A 22,570-nucleotide genomic window follows, 5' to 3' on the forward strand; every position below is an offset into this window, starting at 1 on the left:
GGTTTCAAGTGAAAAACTCAATAAAACATCCTCGGCACACAGCATCATGTGCCCATCCCCCAGATTAGTGGAGCGATTCCCTTGCCCAGCTCTCAATTCCATCTTTCTGACTTCCTGAGAGGGCCTCTTTCAAAGGACTTGAACTTGCCACAAAGACTTCATGGCAGCAGGGGCTCCTCTCATCCTAGGTTAGCTGTGCAGCTGCACATCAGAGCCTGAAGCTTCCATTGGAGCAAATGTACTGAAAGAGGACTTTCCCCCTCTCTCCTATTTCCCATTCAGCATAAATGTCGCTATGTTTTAATTCCCAATTTCAAAATTTGGCTCCCTGAAAAGCCACCACCCACTTGTAGCCATATGGTACTCCTCATGGCCCTTGTTGCCACAGGTGTTTTCTCACTTCTCTGCCTCTGATGATCCCACTTGAAAGGAGGCCCAAGCTTTCAAGAGTGCCCAGTGGCTAACATCTGTTGGACATTAAGGATACCCAAGTATGGGCTGAGGTGGGATGCCCTGGGTGGGTATGAGGTACTTGCAGCCCCAGGCATCAAACCTCTCCTATGCCATCTGCTCCCTGGGGCCTGGTAGATTCCAAAGTGTAGTAGGGACTGGATTAAAATCACTGGGAGAAATTTAAAATAATGCCCAAGGTTATAAAAATAGTAAAGTACAACATGGGGAATATAGTGAATAATATTGTGATAATGATGTATGGTACCAGATGGGTCCTAGAATTACCGTGGTGATCATTTTGTAAATATATAAATGTCTAATCACTAAGTTGTATACCTGAAACAAATAGAATGTCAACTATAATTGAAAAATTTAAAAAAATGTTCATGAAAGAAAAGTTCCAGTCTTGATTTAGGAAAACAAAAGTTCATTCCTTCATTTTTTCAAACAAGGTACAGTACAATTGAACAATGCACATTAATGAAAAAATGCAACTGCATTTTCTATTGCTCACTACTCTTTAAATAATTCAGATATTAAGGAAAAGACTGCTAATCACATTAATGCATTACAGAAATCAAAATTAACTTACCACACAAAATAAATTAAAACATTAAATATTAACCTTTTCAGTGCAACATATACAGAAGTCGGAGTAACAAGTTCTAAAAAAAAAGCATCAGGTTTGTATAATAAAGAGAATGAAAAGTTGAACACTTCAGTCAGTTATTACATTAGAAAGAGGGGTCGCTTTTCAGTACTGTGTGTGTGCTTACCACTGGATCTTTCAGAGAGTCTGGTAAAAATCAGTGGCTACAGAGCATAGGTCTTATGTTAGAACATTAGGAGCAAACATAGGTATTTATCTGTTTCTGTGATGTCCCCCATGGTCCTGGGCTTTTGAATCATCCCCGCTACCCCTCTTTACTGAGCAGGTTGGGAGAAATCAAAGTGCAGATCCTACTAAAAGGGTCAGGGTCCCCTGAGCAGTGTTGGAGGCTGGTTGACCCATTCTTGCCAAAATTGCCTGGAAAAGCCACCAGTGGCCCATGTGCACTGAGACAACCTGGCCCTGGAAGACCTGGTTGGAGATGCCAGATACTTTTTTCTACTTGCAGAGAATAGTCTCCCAAGAAGCTCTAGAACCAAACCCTCTCCTCCCTCATCAAAGTGGGTGGGGGAGTGTCAATCCTACCTCCTCCTCCTTTCTCAGGAAAATAGACTTGGGGGGCATTCTGCCCACCTCCTCTGCTGGAACACAATGGCAAGCTCAGAGCTTGCTTTTCCCACATGTGTCTGGACATGTTTTCCAGGCCAGGATTGGCTGCTGTATGTCTTCAATCTAGAGGACAATGTTTCCTGCTAATATGTTGAAGTTTTGGCTTGTAGAGCAGGCTCCATAAAAGATGTGGAAGCATCTCCTCCCCTTTTAAAAATGGAGTCTCTTCATTTTTCCTGAGGGAGATATGGAAACAGCTTTGTTTCCCACTCCCAGGTGTGGGAAGTCTTGGGAATGATTCCGGTCAAGTCTTGGGAATGATTCCTTAATCATTAGGAACACATGGCTTTCTAAAAGGCAAGGAAACACAAGGAACCCGTAGGGATGGATTAGAAGATGCATTTTTTTATCTTGAAATGGGGGCATTTTACAGCAAAACAAGGAAGTATCAATGCCATAAAATGGCTCAGGGATCCAAAGCTTGTTGGCCATCTGATTTCTAGGAATCACCAAAAGAAGACTATGTCATATCCTGGGAAGTGGACAAAGGTCCAACCAGGCCTGCCTTGACCCTGAACTTGCTTCCAACTCTTTTTAGGCCTGGTTTGCAGAGTACTGACTCCAGAGGCATGTCTAGGGAAGCACACATTCGAGCCTGTTCATTGCATGCTTGTACAGGCATAAGGAAGGGGGCGCTGGCAGCTGTGACTTCTTGGATCTGAGGACCAGGACTGAACTCAAAGACCCCACAGGGAAGCAAGAAGGTTCCCTCCACTTCCATCCATGTCTTCTCACACCTCTGCAAAAGCTCTTGGAAGCCTAAAGACCAGATACCAATCCTTCCATTCACTAGGTGAAGAAAGCCTCACTAACATTTTCACATCCGTCCAAACCTTTTAAAGGCAATCAGACCTCAAAGACTCTCTAAAAGACTGAGGAAAGATCGTCCTAAAGAAAAAATGTGACCTCAAGTTAACAAGTAACACTACTCCACTTCCATTAGTCTCTTTACCATCAGACTGTCAGAGGCTGAGGGGAAAAGTGAGTGCACACTGGGGTCTATAAGCCGGCATTAACTGGATTGGTCTCTGAGCGAGATGCTACATATATCAGCTTCAGCCCACATATCTGTAGGAATGGCCCAAGGAATGCAAACTTAGATCTATTTTCTTTTATAATTAAAACCTGAGAGCTGTGTCAATTACATGGTTAGGGGCCAACTGGTAAACAGATCCTATTTCTGCTCTCAGTGCTTTGGGTGTACCATGATTCAATAAAAGTGCCGAAGTTAAGACATGGGTCATATAACTGTCTCAACTGTAAGGAAGGGAGAGAAGATTCATTGAAATAGACTGGGGAAGAAGAATTAGGGGAGGACAAAATTAACTGGTCACTTTCAGGATGTGAGGAGCTCAATGCACTGAAGGGTTACTTGGTAGAAATCTTTCCTTTTTCCGAATATTAGTGAGGAAGACTTTCCTCATGTAAGGAGTTTGTACATTATTTCACTGTTATTCAGTTCCCGAATTTTAATGAAAATTCTTAGGGATGAACTCCCCACTACTTGGCAGGAGGGAGGCAGTGCTTCCCACAGGCAGGCCAGTGGGTCAGAATGTACCCTAACGCCCAGGAGAACCATTCTGCCCTTTTCGGAGGGGAAAGTGAGACTCTTATAGTAGACATGGCTTGTTAGGGTTTTTGTTAATAAAACCAGCATCCCGGATGAAAACAAACAAAAAGTCATTGAAATATTTCTCCTCGTGCTTGAAAATAAATAGAAAAGTTAATTTTTTCCTTTTAAAAATGAAGTAACAAATCAACCAAGTGACAAAATGGAAAATAAATGACCAGTCCCCCTTTCATGAATGTGGCCCCAAATGCCCATGGCTCTCAGAGGGCTCATGTTAATCATAGAGCAGTGTAGCAAGTCTTGTGTTTAACCCATGCAGACCCACACACAGGAGCATTCTTCTCTCTCCCCGACTGAGATGACACATCTATGCTGCTGGATTGGCTAACCTTTCCACCAGAATGTATCCAGGGGCATTTACCTGCTTTGTGTCTTAAATGGCACAATGTCTGAACCCTAATCTTTGTTCCCATCAGCAACTCAACCTCTGCTTCCATCTCTGTACCTCCTGGGTAGCTTTTCCTAAGCCTTAGCTGTCCCAAAGAGGCCAGACATTTTTAATCGGTATAACTTTGCAGCCAGCAATACATCCATCATTAATGTAGAAGTCTAAAAGAGTTTTTATGCTTTTTACATTGACTTGAGAGATTAAAAATAAAACCATCATCCAGCTAATAAATAAGAAATTATCTCCAAGGGTGGTGGTGACTTGGGAAGGTCCTCAATATCGCATGTTTGTGGAAGACGTTGGGCTGGTTGAGGGTCTCCTGGACAGAGGACAGACATAGCTCTTCTTAAACTTGGCATCCTCACAGAACAATAAGCAGCTACCCTTTCTCCACCTTCTTCCCCAACAAATGGATGAGAAAAAACTGTAACAACTATAGGAATCTCCGGTGTTGGGCAGGATGCATGCTGTCGTGGGTCCATGAAAAAGAAACACAGCCTGGCATCCATGAATGGTAGAAGACAACTACTCCTGGACTCAGACGCTGACTGACACACACATCTTGTACTGGTATAGGTAAACAGGAAGTCCGCCCCTTGCAGTTCTTTTTTTGACCAGTCTTTAAATTGTGATCCACTGATTTCTTTTCTAGGTCACACTGAATAACCCCAAGCAGACAGGTTCTTGACAGAGTTTTGAAGGAAGGCCCACACAAGACAAAAGGCTGCACAGGTGACTGCCGGCAGAGTAGGAAGGTCTGTCAGCACGTCCTAGGCATCCCTTGCTGGGCCGTCCATTCTTCATTAGGGCTGCCCCAGTCCACTTGGCCAAATTCCTCTTCTGGGCTCTTCAGACCACTGCAAGGAAGAAAAAACAGGTTAAGCTCTGTGGGCCAGACCCCAGCCATGCTGGCCAAACAGGCATGAGACAGAAACTTAGAGATGCATCAGCCAAGGTCACCAAGTTCTCTTGAGCACTCAGACCCAAGTCCAGATTCTGCAGGTTCAACTTCAGGGGAAGCAGCTTCTGAAACTGTGCTTTCAGTGCCAAAGAAAAGGCTGGCCAAAAGTGAAATGAGTTGTGGCAGAAGAGAAATGGGGATGTACTCTGTTTTGTGGGCCTCAACTCAACTGGAGGTGATTCGACCCAGTCTGTGGCTAGTACCCTCATAAAGTATGGTTTAGTGGGCAATTCATGAGCTGGTCTAGGGTTCTGGTGGTAGGATCACTTCCTCTACGGCCATACAAGAAAGGACCCATTTGTTTCTCAATGGGTGGGGGCCCTGAGGTCATCCTCTGTGGCTATAGTGGTGAGGCAGCATGGACCTCATTCCCAGCAGCTCCCCAGTCAGCCTGAACAACTTCCTAACCTTGGTCCCTCTCAAGGTCCCTCCGGAGGTGGGGAGGTATGCCTCATCTCAGAGACAGGGGCTTCAGCCTCAGTGGCCATCTCTGGAAGGCCAGATTTATCTCCAGGCTCAAGGCTAATGTCCTCTCAAATGTGGTAGAGAAGAAGTAATATTAAGGAGAAACTTAACTTTGCTCTGAATGACTCTGCTGAGGTGTGGACAAATGGTACAAAATTTACTATGAATTTTCTTGAAAGACGTAAATAACTTTTTTATTGGTGCTAAAAGACAAAATAAAATTTACCTCCATTAGCTCAATGGATGGCCCCAGAAGTAGTGGAAGAGAGATATGAGTGAGGCCTTCAGGGACCTTGGTTCTCATCCTAGTGCCCCCTCTCTCCTCCCATGGACTCATGGTGGGACCCAAGAAGGCCTTTGGCAGACTCAGTTTACCTATATCACCCACAAATCCTTCTCTTTGTTAAGGCTATTTTGAGGATTAATGCATTAGCATCCTCCCAGATCAAAAGAACTGCCCAGGCACAATTACTGTGGTTCTTAAAATGAAAAACAAATACAGGTGCTCCTGGGCCTTCCGTTCCCTCCAGGTCAGATACCATGAGGTTTCACAAACACATCAGTTGCTTTTCTCCCTATGCTCTCCATGCAACCTTGAGCTTCTGGAATGTCAACTGTTTATCAGAGAAGGACACCTTGGGTGGATCAGCCTGGGGCAATTGCCTCCTGACCCACTACTTCCTAAAAAGAAACTTTTATGACAGGCTCTATTGGTCTAAATAGCAATGCAGAAAAATGGCTGATGTGAGCTTTCTCAGAGCTTGTCTGGATAAAGGAGCAATTTGGATCCATGAGCTCCAAGCTAGTGATGCTTAGATGCGGGCTTCTGAGATGAGTGTTGGCTCACGTCTAGATGTCCAGTCCGCTTTGAGGATGTTGAAAAACATGCATGAAACAATGAAAAACGTAATGATGGTCACAGGATCTAAGAGTTTGAAGAGTCCTTAGAGACTTTCGATAGGCCAGCCACTCACTCCACAGATGAGAAAAGGGAAGTGATTTTTTTAAGAGAAAGAAAATGAACATCTATTACGTATCCACAGCTGGGGATACATGATACTAGATACTTTATGCCCATACTTACTCAATTTGCACAACATTTTAAAATAAGAAAACTGAGGCTCAGAGATGTTATGTAACTTGTTAAAAGTCACACAGTCACCAGTAAGGATAAAAGAGCTCCCCTTTGAGTAAAACACACATTAGGCTAAATTAAACCTGACTTGGTAGATAAATATCATATTTTCTCCCTCTTCCTGCTTCATCCTCCAAGAACCTCTGCCCTGACCTGGAGAAGGTGTCATTTCCACCCCCGAAGGGGAAAAGGCCCCTCCTCGATGCAGCCCCTTACCTGTTTCTGAGTGGCAGCAAGCAGGCCTTCCTTTCAGGAGGGCGCTGGGCTTCTCGTGCCGGCAGATGAGGGCCCGGCACCACTCACAGTATTTTCGGACCTGGCAGCAGCTGCAAAGACGCAGAGAACATGGTTGAGGCAGGAGCCTGGCAGGAGTGCCCAGCTGGTACAGTGTCTGCCCGAGGGGCCTTCTGGGCAGTTCTGGGCTTTCAACCAGCCTCCCATGGGGGCCTCCAGAGGGACAGACGCAGCAAGGGACTGAGGGCCTGGCTGGGTGGTGGCCTTTAGGGCAGATGCTGGCCAACAACAAAGACACCCATTGACCACCCCAAGGCCCCAGCTCTGTTTGTACAACTCTGCTCAGGGCAACTGAGCTCCAGCTTGCCCGATTGTCAGAGAGGCCCAGTCACCCACCCATCTGCCCGCCCCATAAAGCAGCAGAAGGGTAATTCCATGAGTAGGACTGGGACAAAGCAGCCGCTTCAGGCTGGCAGGGCTGTGAGGGCTTGGGAGGGGGGCAGCCCTCCATCAGGTATTGCCAGCAGCAAAGCAGGGGATGTGGATGGGCTGAACTGACTCATGGAAAGAACGAGAGAATGAGGCATGGATCTCAGTGGCTTTGAATCCTTCTCTGAGGACTAACATCCTCTAGTTGGGGCAAAGCTAACTTCCTGGTGAACCTGTGTTACCCAGAGTCCTGAAGCATTAGGACTGCTCCTGCCTCCTTGGGTGGGTAGGAAAGAACAGTTTGTAGAGTTAGCATGAAAAAAGAATCAGAGAACTCAAAGAAGGTCAGAGGAGAAGCACTAAGTCATTCATTACCTAGAGACACTGATGGCTCTTTTCCATGGAAGTCCCATTGAAGACTTCATTTCCTAACCTCAATATATACTAGTATATAATCTGTGAATCCACTGACCAGGGCTGGGAGAGATCTCTTGGCTGACATGAGCCCGAGAACAGACAAGGAAACAAGCCTGTTGCTGTGCTTCCTTCCCTCTTGGTGCCTGGTAGCAATTCACGATCCCCAGCTCTGGGAAGGTTCCTGGGACCCCTGAATCTTTGGGCAGCAGACTGAGAAGGGGCCCTGCAATACTTCTGCCCAACCTGTTCTGGCACAGTGGCCAGCAGTCTGCCTGGACGGGTCCCTCCTGAGTTACACAGTCCAGGTTGGGACCAGCTCCTCCCATGCTGAAGGCCTTGATACCAGATCCGTCATTGATTGCTGTCTTGCAATGAGCTGGCCAGGCGAGCTTGCCCCAGTCATGCCCCAGCCAGGAGCATCCCCAGGGCAGTGAGAGCAAAGTCTCTTTATCTCTCTGCCAGGGGATGAGTTGGTCCCAACCAACTCTGCAACTCAGGATGGCCCCCTACCCAGGCATCTAGCAGCCTGGTGAGCATGAGGGCTTAGTCTCTGGCTCAGAGATTCTGAAGTTGGTATCTGGCAAGGACGGGCTGGCACAGGACAGAGGAGAAGTGGGACTAGCTGCCTCCCTGGGAATGAGAGAGGCTGTCTAGTATCCTGGTTTATTCTTGTCTCCAAAAAATCTGGTGAAAATGAACCTTTAAGTCCCTCTGGAGAGGCCCATGTGGGCACTCAGTTTTATTCTAAGGCTCTAGGACCCTCCTTGCCACAGAAATAGGACTGTGAACGTGATGGGTGAGTGCAGGTAGCTAGCCAGCCAAGAGAATCGATGCCAGTAGTCCATTAAGTTGCTACTGCTCTCCCAGGGAGGGTCTTCATGAGTGGCAGAACCTGAGCTCTGCCCCAGCTTGGACCAGGGCTGCTTGTCCACTACCTACAGACATGTTTTTCCAAGATAGATGGGAATGGAACAGATAGTGCTAGGAGAGGAAGGAAAGGCCAGCCCAGTTCAGACCTCATCTCTCACCACTTAATGCTGGTTTATTCCAGGAGAAGGATGTGAGCAGGTTGTGGCTACTGTCAACTAGCTGGGGCTCTAAAGCGCATTTTATTCATTGCCAGAACCAGGGAAGATATGGGCAAGCAAACGGGGGTAAGAAACATCTGAAAACAATCTCTAATGGTCTGGGCCAGTGGTCGGCAAACTCATTAGTCAACAGAGCCAAATAGCAACAGTACAACCATTGAAATTTCTTTTGAGAGCCAAATTTTTTAAACTTAAACTTCTTCTAATGCCACTTCTTCAAAACAGACTCGCCCAGGCCGTGGTATTTTGTGGAAGAGCCACACTCAAGGGGCCAAAGAGCCACATATGGCTCGCGAGCCGCGGTTTGCCGACCACGGGTCTGGGCTCAGGAAGGCTTCCTGGAAGATGCAAGGTGGAAACTGAGTTTTGAAGGATGAGGAGGGCAGAGAAGTGCAAAAACGAGGAAGAGCTGTCATTAATCTGTCATAATATAACAGTGGCCTTTGACACGGCTTTAGGATTTACAAAGAGCTCCTGCCCAAATGAGGGAGAGAGGGGGGTTGCCTTTGTTCTGCGTGGCTTCCAGCAGTGCACAGGCCCACTGCTGGGACCCTCCCAGGACATGTGCCCTTTGACAGCTTGGCTGTCACCAAAGTTCCTCTTGGCTTAGCTGATACAATCAGACATCACAGCAACAAACTGCTGAGGTGACCCTGTTATCAGGGCATGCTGCAGATGTCCCTGGGAGGGCGGGAGACCTGACCTTAGGGCAGCAAATACTCACTGTATCAGCACACACGTGATGATGAGGCCAGCCAGGGCCACGACGGAAACCACCACTAAGGCGGTGATGGCCTGCTTCTTCTGGCTGGCGGCCACCACGGCCAGGAGGTCTGCATGCTCACAGCGCGCTCCGACATACCCAGAGTGGCAGCTGGGAAAGAAAGGGACATCAGCACACTCTCCGGTAGAAGGTCTTGTTTTCCCCAACTCCTCAGGGAAGGCTGGGCTGAAGGGAGCCAAAGCCCCAGGAAAAGCCCAAAGGGACCCCTCCAGGTATCAGGAAAGTCACCCCCACTTCCCTGCACAGGCACCTCTTGCTTGGAGAATGAGGGGCAAGGAACCAGCTTTATCACGTGGGGATGAAAGGTGCTGCTGAAGCACTTCATTATTATTGTCACCAAGCCAGCTCTTGGGGGAATGAAGGAGGCAGCAAATGTGTTTATGACACGGAGTTCATTTTGGCAGTTCATAAAAATTGAGGTTATTTTTAAACCAAATGTGTATATTCAGAATTTCTGATGATGAGCTTAAGAAAACACACTAAACCAGCAGGAGACACAGGCTGTGGTTTGCTTATCTTCTTTAAGTTTAATTAGTTCTGCAAGCATTTACTTGGTGGCCCAGTGCATGAGGCACATACTGACATTAGAACCAGCACTACTAACTAGCAATTGTAGGACTTGCGAAGCCACTGATCTCCTGTGAACCCTGGTCCTCATTTCCAACAACAGCTGGCTTTTCTCCACTAGAGGATTAGTAAGGGCACAAAAGAGGTTATGTTTGTGAGCTTTGTGTAATCTTTAAAAGGCAACATCAGCACAAGCCACTGTTATTATTGGTATTGCTACTATTCAGAGGCTCTTTGGCATCATTTATTTCAGTAACAGCCTCTTCCTATGTGCTAAAGGTGAATGCTGCTTCTTCCACCTTGCTCTGGCCTGTCCTACCCACCTCCATCCCCCACCCCGATTCTGGGGCAGCCACACGTGCTTCTCATGTGATGATTCCTTAGGACATGTTCTACTCATAGGAAGTGATGGCCATTTTCTGATGCAGGCATTTCCCCTCTTCAAAGCATATTATTCTTTTCAATAGAAGATACTTAGCTTACACATTGGTCCCTTTGTCTGGGGTGACTTTCAAATTGTGATGAAAATGTTTGATCACCTTGGCCTTCTCAGGTGGGGAGCCTTCCTTCTCACAGGGAACTTCCCAGGAGCAGCCTTGCACCAGACATCACACCCTGGTTTTATGTTTTGTTTTGCTCCCCCTCAGACATGGCAATGATAGCTAAACTTTTTTTTTTTAGTTTATAGAAAAGATTCCTTTATTAACCTTTGGTCGAGAATATATTTGTATATTTCCAGAAAACTCCTCCAAGCCTCTGTGTGGATTCCTGCAACAACGGACCCCACAGAGAAACTGACCAGATTTCTCCAGCCATGAAGACAAGAGGAGAAACAGTCTAGAGATGGAGATGGTGAAGATGCCTTGCCATGCTAGCAGTCAGCAGCTGTGCATCACTGCAGATTGCCAAGGATCAAGCCAGAGAAGGTCGGACCGGCATTGCCACCATTCAGACTAGCATATCATTGCTGGCATGTACACATAAGGAACTATTGAACATTAAAATTGGGACTCAAAAATCTGTTGGCCCAGAAAGAAACCCACTACAGACTGATTCATTTGCCTCTCAGCACAACCACTATTGCTTGTCTCATTTTTGTTCTCATATTTTTAAGGAAACGAAACGGGGGAGATGCAGAAAGCTGCCCATTGTCTTCACTAGCAGAGGTATGGACAAGGAACCCAGAAGGCTGGTGACCCTTGAGCTCTGTCAATGGTTAGAGTTATGCACCCATTGTTGAATCAAGACAATGGTAGCTGAAGCAACTTCCCTATCAGATAGTCATGTACACTGAGTGGCCAGATTATTATGACCAGCCCATCAGTACAATGAATTAGTTATGCTAATAATAATAATAATAATAATAATAATAAAACATTGAGAGTATTTGCTTAGTAAGTTTTCAATATTAAGTATTTTTGGAAGTGTCAATGAAGTACTGATGGGGTGGTCATAATAATCTTGCCACTCACTCTAAATACTTACTGATAAGATAGTCTGCCTGTTACTGGAAATTGCCTGCCTAAGGGCTATAGGTTTATCCCAAAATTGAATAAAGGGATGGTAAGGCCAGAGCCCAAGCAGAAAGGGATGGACTCCTGCCTGGTCCCTCAATATTTCCAAAGTATTTCTTGTCTCTTTTATTTGCGTGCGGCTCCTCTTCCAGAGCCTGAACCCTGAACCACATGGAACGTGGGGGAATCATTCACAATATACCTCATAATTTTTAAGACCTTATTTTGTCATTCTCAATGATAAATCATGGTTAAATCTTTGGATGAAAACTTTGTAATATTGCTCTTTCTCTTTAGAATGATTCCTAAAATGTTGAGTAGGATAGACTTCAGGTTAAAGGCTTTCTCACATTTTTTACAGTGTAAGGTTTTCCTCAGCTCAAAATGTACCAAATAAGAGAGATGTCTATAGTGGAGCAAGACCTAGCTCTACAAAAACTGGTGAACCACTGAACAGAATGGGCTGGGGAGCCTGGGCCTTGTGGTGAATAGTTAGATTTCTAACCAGGAGTTGCAGCCAAGCCAATAGCACTTCTCTGTAGACAATATTAGTGCAACTTCCTTCTAGAGAGGAGTAGTGATGAGGATTAGCATAAATATTTGTGAAAGGTCCAGGTTATAGGTAGGTGAACACCTATGAAGCAATTTCATATGGCTTGAAATGTTCCTCCTTTAACCTTCAGGCTATGGGAGAGACTGATCCTACCACCTCCCCAACCACCTGATTCTGAAAACCCTATGAATTAACAAATGAATGCTGGGAATTCTAAGAAATCTTATTTAAATAAAAGGGTGGCAGCCAGGTGCTAATTACAGCACCTATCATTTATCAAAGCAGTAGGCTAAACTCCGATATGAATTATCTCTTATTATTATTATTATTGTTTTAGAGAGAGAGAGGGAGGGAAAGAGAGAAACATTGATGAGAGATGAGAAACATCGATCTGCTGCCTCCTGCACACTCCCCAATGGGGATCTAGCCAGCAACCCAGGCATGTGCCCTGACCAGGAATTGAACTGGTGACCTTTTGGTGCACAGGATGACATCCAGCCAACTGAGCCACACCAGTCAGGGCAAATTACCTCTTAATCCCAACAATCACAGAGCATGTAAGGTCAGGGCTATATTTATCTTGTTTTGCAGATTAGGAAATGGGAACTTCTAGAAGTTTAAAAACCAATACTCTCAACTATGAAGGCTATCTTTCTGGGGTAATGCAAATTAGTTTGGATGATACTCTGGGATAGTGATTTAATGACAAACTCACAAAGCTCATCAAAAGAAATATGGGCTGCTGACTGCCCCATCAAGCATGGAAAATTGCAAAGATGCCCCAGATGCCCAGGAGAAAGAGAACATCCTGGGCTAGGCCACATTTTGTTGACTTCCCACGTTCTTCCTACCAGAGAAACATTTGTGTGTTCTGGGTCCTTCACAATCAGCTCTGCCTGCCTCAAAACAACCCTAGCAATGGTCCTAGCACATTAAGAATGTCTTCATGCCAACACTATTGCCTGTCACCTTAGTGTTACAGCTGCAAATACAGCTGAGCCTTGAACATCACAGGTTTGAACTATATGGTTCACTTATATGTGGATTTTTTTTCAATAAATACCTGTATTGTTTGTGATCCCTGGTTGGGAGTCCGCCGATATGTAGGGCCGACTATATGCATTCATCTATGGCATTTATATAGGGGACTTGAACATCTGCATATTTTAATGTTGGTGGGAAATTAATCCCCTGTGGATACCCAGGGATATCTAAATTTTTGGGGAGTCAAAAGTTAATATGTGGATTTTGTACTGCGTGGAGGGTGAATGTCATTCAAGGGTCTACGGTACTCAAATCTCAGTCTCATTGGGTTAAGGAGCCCAACGTGCTCTGAATGAAAACTTACCCAGTGAGGCAAGGAGGCACCCGGGTGACTGCCTAATAGGTAAGACTCCAGGTCATGGCCTAGGTGAGCTCTGAGAATAGCAAGTCTTAGCCCCAAGTAGCCCAAATGTAGCTGAGAGGCAGAATAGCCTGTGGTCTAGATGCTTGGGCTTTCCTAGCACATCCCAGGTCAAAATCACTCTGACAATGGGGTGTTTTAAAGAAAAGGCCAAAGGCAATTCTGATGAAGGCAGAGTTGACAGCCACCATGAAGGTTTTACCAGTGATATCAACTCTAGTTGCCCATTGGAATTGCCTGGAAAGGTTGAAAAAATCATGATGTCCAGGCCACACCCTAGACCAACTGAATCTGAATCTCTGGGAATAAGGCCTGAGCATCCCTATTGTTAAATCCCCCAGATGATTCTACTGGGCAGCCAAAGTTAAGAACCATAATTTAGACCTTCTGGCCTTGAGGTGGAGAGGAGGTCCTTTCTCTTTCTCAATCATTTCTAATAATGGGGATGCTTCCCAGATGGGGAAAAAGGAAAGGTTGGTGACTATTTTTTTGGTATTTTTTTAAACATCCCAAGCTTCTACTAATATTAGACTTAATTATGCTGATTATTTTAGGTACAAGTTATACAAGGAAGGGAAGAGTCACTTCACCTGGTCACAAATGAATGACACTTGACTCAGCTGCTATCCTCTCCTTTACCTCAGGTAGGCACTACCTGACTGCACATAAGAACCACCTGGGAAGCTCAGGGAAATGCCAGGGCCAAGGTCACACCCAGGAGATGACCATCCCATTGCTCTGTGTATCCAGGCGATTCCAGTGTGCAGTCGGGCCTAAGAACCACTGAGGTAGAACTATCATTTAAGTACACAGAATCAAGAACCAACAATGCAAAATCTGCCACTTCTCCTCCTCCCTCCCCCATTCTCTCCTCTATGGTCGCCCCTCCCCCGCCACTGGGCATTTCCTCAGAGTGGTGGCCATAAAATGGGCCACCTTATATCAAGTGCAGGAGAAACAGAGATGTTGTACTCCTATTTACAACAGGAATCGGAATAAAATAGGAGTTATTTTATCTATCACAGAGGGGAATGGGGAATGTGTAGGACTGAACTTTTTAAAAATATCATTTGACCATTCAATTTCATCTGTCTAGAGTGGGTTTTGCCAAACACAAGGTTCTAGGATGCTGTTTTGTCTTCATAATGCTGAAAATGAGGCTCTGGAATTACATGTAGGCTCTTTTTCCCAAAAGAAGAACCAAAAAGAAAGAAGTGCATAAAAAAGAAAGTGTAGCCCAGGAGGGCAAGGAGGTTGTCTGAGCTGGGAAGGAGGTTGTCTGAGCTGCGAAGGAGGTTGTCTGAGCTGCAAATGGAGCAAGTGTAGCTGGAGATAAAAGGCAACATGCTCCAGCCAGGCGAGTCCCTGAGGCCTTTGTATTTTTGTTCCTGATTATGTCTGAAGGTTACTTTGGTGCTTTTCCTAGAAGCAAATTTTGTGGCTGTAGGTCTCTCTGTTTTAACAGGAAGAGTGAAAGTATCTATGATAGGTCGTTCATTCTCCTCTCTTGAGGGCTTTAGAGTCCTCCAGTCCCGTCAAGTTGCTCAGTTTCCCCCTCAAGTCCCCTTTGTATGTGGTTCACAGCGAGCACCCTCTTTAAACTTTAAAGAAATACGATAAAGCATGTAGAGCTGTGCTCTTGAATTTTTTTCTTAGGAAAAAATTTCCCCAACCAGAAAAGGAATGTTTCTAAGCAAATTGTAAGGTATATAAATGATAATAAAGCAGAAAGAAAAAGAAATAAGAAAAGAAAGCCCACATTGTTACATACCCATATCTTCAAATGACAGTCCAATGAACATCTTCCCTTTCAGACTATTTCTATGTAGTTTTTTTAACATAGTTAAGATCTTTTTAATACTTTTGTATCAGTTTCTCATTTAACATCTCTTCACCATTTTACTACAGCATTTGAAACTCTGCAAAGCCGTTTAAAATGATTGTATAGTAATTTATGTACACGGTTTGCTTCACCAAATCCTTACCATTTAGGCTGATCCAATTTTGAGATCATACATAAAGCCAGGTGATTATCTTTGTGTACACGTCTCTGTTTGCATTTGGTATTACTTCCTCAGGACAGGGTCCTTACACGTTGGTACAACACAGTACAGGCTTTGGAGAAAAATTATCATGGGTTCAAATCCCATTTCCCACTTAATGCCTGTGTGACCTTGAGCAAATTACTGAATCACTCTGTGCCATCGATTCCACCTCTTTAAAATGTGATCGTCACTGTACTCACCTCCCAGAGTTGTTATGAGCGCTAAATGAGTTAATAATATATTGTGAAGTGCCTGGCACAAAGGAAGTGCTGTCAAAGTGCTAAAGATGTAAATAAAGGATGGGAGCATTTTTAAGGTTCCCGAGAGACCGAGAGACGTTGTCTTCATGAACAATGATGTCCTTTCTGGCAGGAGGTTAATGCTCTGATTTTTAGCCAAGCCTTTTGGCACAGGTCCCAAGACAAAGTCTTTAATATGGGGGCCAAGGACCAAATTGACTAAGGGCCAAGGACCTTGGTTTCAGAAATTTGTTTACATCAACTTGCCTTTAATATGGAGAAAATCCACAGGGCGGGGTTGGGAGTGAGGCCCCTGAGCCCAAGGACATCTGTATTGGCCTCACCCATTCGTGGCCTCTTTAGAACTGGCCAATAGGGTTGGCCAAGTCCTCTAGCCTCTCTGCTTCTGGGGCTCGGGGAGGAGTGGGCTTGATGGAGTAAAGACTTCCTTTGCAGCTCTGATTTACAGGCCTCATGGGACAGACCTGGTACCATGGTCTACCTGATTTTCACTGCTTCTTTCAGCAGAATCTTTCAATGTCCTTCAGCTGTGGTAATGGCAACACTAACCTGATCACAATGGAGTTAGTCCTGATGCCAACTGCTCTTATGCTCTGCTGGGAACTGGGCTTGAATGTTCTCCAGTGCTGTGTCATAGAACTTTCTGAGATGATGGGAACAGTCTCTATCTATGCTGTCTAGCACATCAGCCTCTAGGTATTGGGTGCTTGAAATGTGGCTTGAGCCCTAGTCAGTTTGGCTCAGTGGATAGAGCCTCAGCCTGCAGACTGAAGGGTCCCAGGTTTCATTCTGGTTAAGGGTACATGCTTGGGTTATAGGCTCAATCCCCAGTAGGGGGTGTGCAGGAGGCAGCCTATAAGTGATTCTCTCTCATCATTGATGTTTCTATCTCTCCTTCTCCCTTCCTCTTGAAATCAATAAAGATATATTTTTTTTTAAAAAGGAAACGTGGCTAGAGAGACTGAGAAACAAATTACTTTAAATAGCCTTGCCTGTCTTGTTAGTGTCTCTTGTCTTGAACAGCAATGGCTCTATCTGCATTATGGTCACTGGGTCCTCATCACAATCCTGTGAAGTACTAATGTCCTCATTTTATACACAAAGAAACTGAGGCTTAATGGGGCTAAGTCACTTGAGACTCAGGTCTGTCTGACCTTCAAATCTGTGGCTTTAACTGATGTTCTGTCCTGCCTACTGTGTGACCCTCAGTATCTGCTTCTGGCGGAGTAGACAGAGAGAGAATGAGGACACACACTTTCTGAGACATGTGGATGGTAGTGATGTCATAACTTCTTAAGGGGCGGGGAGGGGGCACCACCTGCTGGCTGTTGAAGTGAGAATTGATCTACATAAAGTGGCTCAAGCACCAACAAGAAACCTCCCAAGAGACCAGGATTGAGAGGTTGTGTTCCTGGTCACACACAGCAATCACTTTTCTCTGGTGTTTGACTCTGTTCAGATCCCACCGGAATGTGCTGTGGCCGGGCCATATGGAATGTTTTCCTTGGCCGACAGGGCTTTGTTTTCACACTTTGCTGTGGGAAAGTTGTCAGGGAGTTCAGTCACGGAGGAAGGAGGAGCTGTTTTGAACAGGTGAGAAACTTGAAACTTCAAACTAGTTGCCACTGGCTGCTGACACGAGAACCCTTAAAACTTGAAACTTGTCACTTGTCGCTTGGGTGGCTTCCTCCAACTGTTTTCCTTTGTTTGAAGGCATCTGCAGGCAGCAGACCAACAGTACGGAATCTGCCTCAGGGAAAATAATGTGCAAGTCCTGAGCTCGCATTTCTATGGCTTTACTGTCTTGGGATTTCTTTTCCCATTTGTTTCCTGATGTGGTTGGGTACCAGCAGAGTTTTATTAAAGGGAGACATAAAATACAATCTAGGGTTCATCTGAAGCACACATGTTTAAGGCCAGTTTTCACTACCTTTGGCTATCTCTGATGAGCTGTTTGAACTTCTTTGCTTGACCTCATAGTTTAGTGTGAGGGGTCACTTGAGATTCTCTGGAAACCTAAAGCCTATTTATTGGTCTTATGGAATACAAAGCTTAAGGATGACAGTACTGTAGAAAGAACTCCCTCTTTTGAGACTATGATCTTGGGTCGCTGTGGGTTTTCTTTATAAGGCCATGAAAGATGAGGCCTTACTTCAAGATATGTCAGTTTTATTGACCAGAATGTATTTGTCAGCTCCCCAAAGCTGGGGCAGGTCTTAAGATCAGGGACAGAATGTTCTGCTTTCTCTGTATGGGCTGAGATTCTGGTCTAGTGGGAACTGATTGACGAGAACAACTTCTAGGTACTGTAAATACAACAGGCATAAGGTTCGGTCCTGTCCTCACCGAGCTTACAAGCTCCTGTAGTACAGAAGTGGAGACTGGAGGACTGGAGAGGGCAAGCCCTGTGTTTATTTAGAGAAGCTGGGCCTCTGCATGGAGATGTAAAACATGGCTTCCAAAATGCTGACAGCTAAGTAAAACCACCAAAGAACAACATGGGTTGTCATTTACTGCCACATAAACCATGTCTGTGGGCTGAGTGCCACCAAGATCCAGTGGGGAAACTGAGGTAAAGAGGTGGTCACTGCTTGCACGGCTGTGCCTCCCCATAGAAGGTCAGCTTTCCCAAACTGCAAAACTGTCTTGGCTGTTTCCATAGACCCCCAACTGGGCCCACAGGAAGGACACCTTAGGAGTCTGTGATCAGGGCAACCAGCTGGGAAAAGACTCCAGCCTTTCTCTGGAGGAAGGTTTACCTGCAGGGGGAAGGTGCCAACATCTTTCCTGGAAACCAGGATTAGTGATTTCAGGTGAACTTTGTGAGGCTGAGGGGGTGTGCCCTCCAGGGCAGTGGCTGAAAACATGGGTTTGGGGTTGGAATTGAGCATCTGGTTCCCAGCTCTACCACTTACTAGTCCTGGGATTCTGAGCAAGTTGCTTACAATCCCTGGGCTGGCTTGGTGTTCTCATTTATAAAATAAGAGCAAGAATCCCTACTTGAAAGGGAAGCTGTGAGGACTCCATGAGCCACTGTAAGTGGTGTGCTGCGGCCATGCCGGGCACTAGCTACGGCTTTTATTGAGAGATCACTACATAGTAATATTTATAATGTGAATGGAGAAGAGACAATAATGTAATGGTGTGTAAATGTGATGGACAAGTTATCTCCCTGGGCCAAAAGCAGGGCTTGGGATCCAGACTGAGGAGAACAAAAGAAGGCTTCCTCCAGCGATAGGGGTCTTAGCTACACATGAGGTTATCGCTTTGGCTGGACTGCTGACCCAGGCTGGAGCCTGCCAGCTCTCAGAAAGTTTACACCAGCTCCTGATCTGGTGGGAAGGGAAAAGCTGAGCTTTGGACACAATGGATCAGAACTCAGCGAAGACTTGCCCTCTCTCTCTGAAGATGATCTTCTCAAGGCACAGCCAGGGGCAGCCTCCTGAGGTCCTGCATTGGGTACCTGGAGGGGAGAATGCCTTCTACCTGCTGTCTGGGAGCTTTCCTGATATCTGGGCCAAGAGGCAACACTTCCTCCAGGGCCAGTGTTTTTCCACAATGACCAGGCTGCTAACAAAAACAACCCCATCAGTCCCCCAGGGGCCCCTCTGTGTACCTTAATAAGAATGATAATAATGAATAATGACTGTGACTATTATCATCATTGTGCTTTGTATTTATGGGATGGGAAGGACTCCTAGCTCTGTAGACATGACCTGGGAGCCTCAGTCATTCCTCCAGGAGGAAGGTGGCCAGTGTTCCTCTCCAGGTGAGGCTCGGAGGCACCCCAAGGGGCCTGCTCAGCTCACACAGACACACCTCAGGAAGAAAACTCTACCAACCACCACTTACTGCCACAGCTCTCCTGGCTAATGCATTTTATAGATATTAAATCTCACTCTCTTTATTCTCTTCAACTAATCAACATGACCACCAGTGACACAACACTGTTATTGTCACACAACACTCAAAACTGGGGCCTCTCTGCACTCCAGGGAGACAAGTAAGGTGAGTGGGGCTTCCCTAATGAGGGCAAAGGAGTCTGGGGCGCATTTGATATTCTTAAGCATCATGGTTATGGACTCAGCCTGTCTGTGCTTATATCACAAGATCATTATGAGGTTTGCATGAGTTAACACATAGATTGTGCTTAGAATGGTGACTAGCTTGAACAAAAGCTCAACAAATGCTAGCTTTTATTAACATTTAGTATTATTTACTGCCACTGTTACATTGAATTTGCTGACTTTCAACCATTTTCAACCTTTAGAATGGTAACTTCATATAGATGGGTGGTTCTTAAGGGGGAAGGGGTGGTTTTGCCGCCAGCACCGGGACATTTGGCAATATCTGGAGACATTTTTGATTGTCGTGACTATGGGGTGGTGGTGCTACTGGCTGGCATCTGGTCGGTAGAGGCCAGGAATGTTGCTAATATCCTTTAATGCTCAGATCAACCCCTACAACAAAGGATTATCCAGCCCCAGATATCAATAGTGTCCATGTTGGGTATAAGACTACCTAACAGTTTTCTAGTATGGACAGATTGATTTTCTTAAAATATCCCTTTCCAAAACCGACGGCTTCCACTGCCTACAGAATAAAGGCTCATTTCCAAAAGGCCCTGGCCTCCCCTTCGTCTTCAGCCTCATCTCCTCCCTGCTGTAGCCGCACTGACCTGTAACAGCAGGTCTCTGACACTCAAGCCTGGAGTAACCTCTCTGTTCTCCCCACCACCCCAGCCCCAACACCTGCTCTGGGAAGCTTTCCTGAGCCTTTCTTCCCCGGCCCAGCTGACCATGGCTGGTGGCTCTTAACTAATGTGACTCCCGGGTCGCATTCCTACAGATTCTGATTCAGGAGGTTGGGGAGGGGCTCAGGTATTCTTTACGAAGCCGCTGCAGGGGGCTCAGCCTAGTGTGGAAACCGCCATGCCCTGGCATGCATCTTTATTTCCAGGCTCTTTCTTGTTCTGTTGCCACTTACATGGACTAATCCTTTGCATGTGCTTCTGCTTATTTTATTAGCTGCATGTAAAGATGCTACAGGGCAAAGACCTCATCTTAGAATCTCTGGCTACTCTAAAGATCCAACCCAGTGCCTTGCCGTCCAACATTTCTATGTTGTGAATTAAATTTGAACCCAGGAATTTTCAGACTTTGCTGAATTGGGTAGTTATTTGAGATGCTTGTTAAAATGCAGCTTCCCAGGCTCCCGGCTCTCCGGGGGTTCTGCCTCAGTAATTCTAGACTGGGGCCCTAGAATGTGACTTTTACATCAGCTGGGTTTTGATCCTCCAACATGTCAGGCTCCAGGAGTCTCGTGGAGGAAAATGTTCTTTGAATTGTTTGCCCGGCTGCCCCCAGCCCCAGAACCCCAGGACACCAGGGGACACTTACACACATGCTGGCTTGTCCTCCTGCACCAAAAACCTGCAGGTTCCGTGGAAGCAGAACTGACTGTGGGAATCCGGGCAATCATTAAAGTAGGACACCACAGCTGCGGCCATGGGTGGATTTGCTGGGGAGAGAAAAGACATTTGGTTCAGATCCATAGTACAGGAAGACACACCTGCTGGCCCCCACTGCTCAGGAGGGGCCGGCTGGGATTTTTTGGTCTGTACGGCATTCCCTCCACAGCTCTCACTTCTCTCCCAGCCAGTCCAGGACTAGTGCCTTCTACATCATGTGCTTGCCAGCAGGGCTTTATTTATTTACCTTTGTAGAAAACAAAACAACCTCCCCACCAGATTCTGTGTGAGTCAGAGACACCAGAGCCATTTTACTATTTAAAGCCTACTACCCCAAAGTGACCTAATTTTGCTTTGCAAAGTGACAGTGACCACTTTTAATTTTATTCTTACAATTAAAAATATTTTTATTGATTTCAGGGAAGAAGAGAGAGGGAGAGAGAGATAGAAATATCAATGATGAGAATCATTGATTGGCTGCCTCCTACACGCCCCCCTACTAGGGATCGAGCCTGCAATGCAGGCATGTGCCCTGACCCAGAATCCAACCATGACCTCCTGGTTCATAGGTCGATGCTCAACCATTGAGTCACACTGGCCGGGCAACAGTGACCAAATTTTAAAGATAGCCTTCATAAAAATTTGTTTTAAGCAACATGGAACCAGAAGAGAGGTACAAAAGAGTACTAGATAACCATTAAACCGATGCTTTTGCATTAATGATATAAAAAGATGTTTATGATACATTATTGGAAATTAGGTGCATTTCCAAGATGGTCTGTATAGTATCATTGTGCTGAAACAAACATAAAGGCTAGGAAGGGTATACATGCAAATGGTAGCAGGGTTTCTTGGGGTGGTGGGCATGGGAGATTATGCCATGAAGATGACTTAGGCACAGAAGTCCAACTGGGAGCAGCACAGACAGTAATGGGAAAGCTTTGAGGGGGGCAGGGAGGGAAAGAGAACAGAGTCGGGGGCAGAGACCGGTCCTACTCACAGCCCTGACACCCATAACTCTCAAGAGCCAGGGGCATTACCAAGCCTCTCAGGGCTTTCCTTCCTTGGCTTTCAGGAAGGAATAAAAATAGCCAGCCAGGGGCACTGTAAGGAAAAACACACGAACACATCAATGGACCAGCCCAAAGGGCATCACTTTGGATTTATCGAATTAGACTCCAATAGCCTTGTTTTGTCCACATAACCTGTGAGACACACTTGGTAGCTATTTCAAGATGACATGGTAGATGGTTTCTGTTGCTTCTTTCAAAAGGTCCTTTTATGATTGTGTTCTGGGTACTTGGGGAGTGGGTCTTTCCCACTCATTTTTTGGAAAAAATGTTCTTGGAGCTCTTGCTCTTTGAGAAAAGGCAGATCATTTCATATTGTGGGTTTCTAGACCACCACTGAGTATTAACCTCACATTGCTGCATTTCTATTCATGGATTGCTTCTAGAAGTACCAATTTTGGAAATCTCATAATTCCAGTGGAA

General features: G+C 45.6%; 1 protein-coding gene across 1 annotated transcript in view; it reads right to left on the reverse strand.

The window, feature by feature from the left end:
- Positions 1-859: 859 nt before the first annotated feature.
- TGFA (transforming growth factor alpha) overlaps positions 860-22,570 on the reverse strand; it is a 94,929-nt gene continuing 73,218 nt past the window's right edge. Inside the window, exons 3-6 of the mRNA XM_008147492.3 lie at positions 21,007-21,127; positions 9,204-9,353; positions 6,528-6,637; positions 860-4,607 (exon numbers count right to left, since the gene is read on the reverse strand). Coding sequence (XP_008145714.1) covers positions 4,600-4,607; positions 6,528-6,637; positions 9,204-9,353; positions 21,007-21,127 — 389 coding nt within the window. The 3' untranslated portion in view covers positions 860-4,599. The remainder of the gene's footprint in view (positions 4,608-6,527; positions 6,638-9,203; positions 9,354-21,006; positions 21,128-22,570) is intronic.

Source organism: Eptesicus fuscus, chromosome 16 (assembly GCF_027574615.1).
Source record: "Eptesicus fuscus isolate TK198812 chromosome 16, DD_ASM_mEF_20220401, whole genome shotgun sequence".
In the NCBI taxonomy this organism is placed as follows: Eukaryota; Metazoa; Chordata; class Mammalia; order Chiroptera; family Vespertilionidae; genus Eptesicus; species Eptesicus fuscus.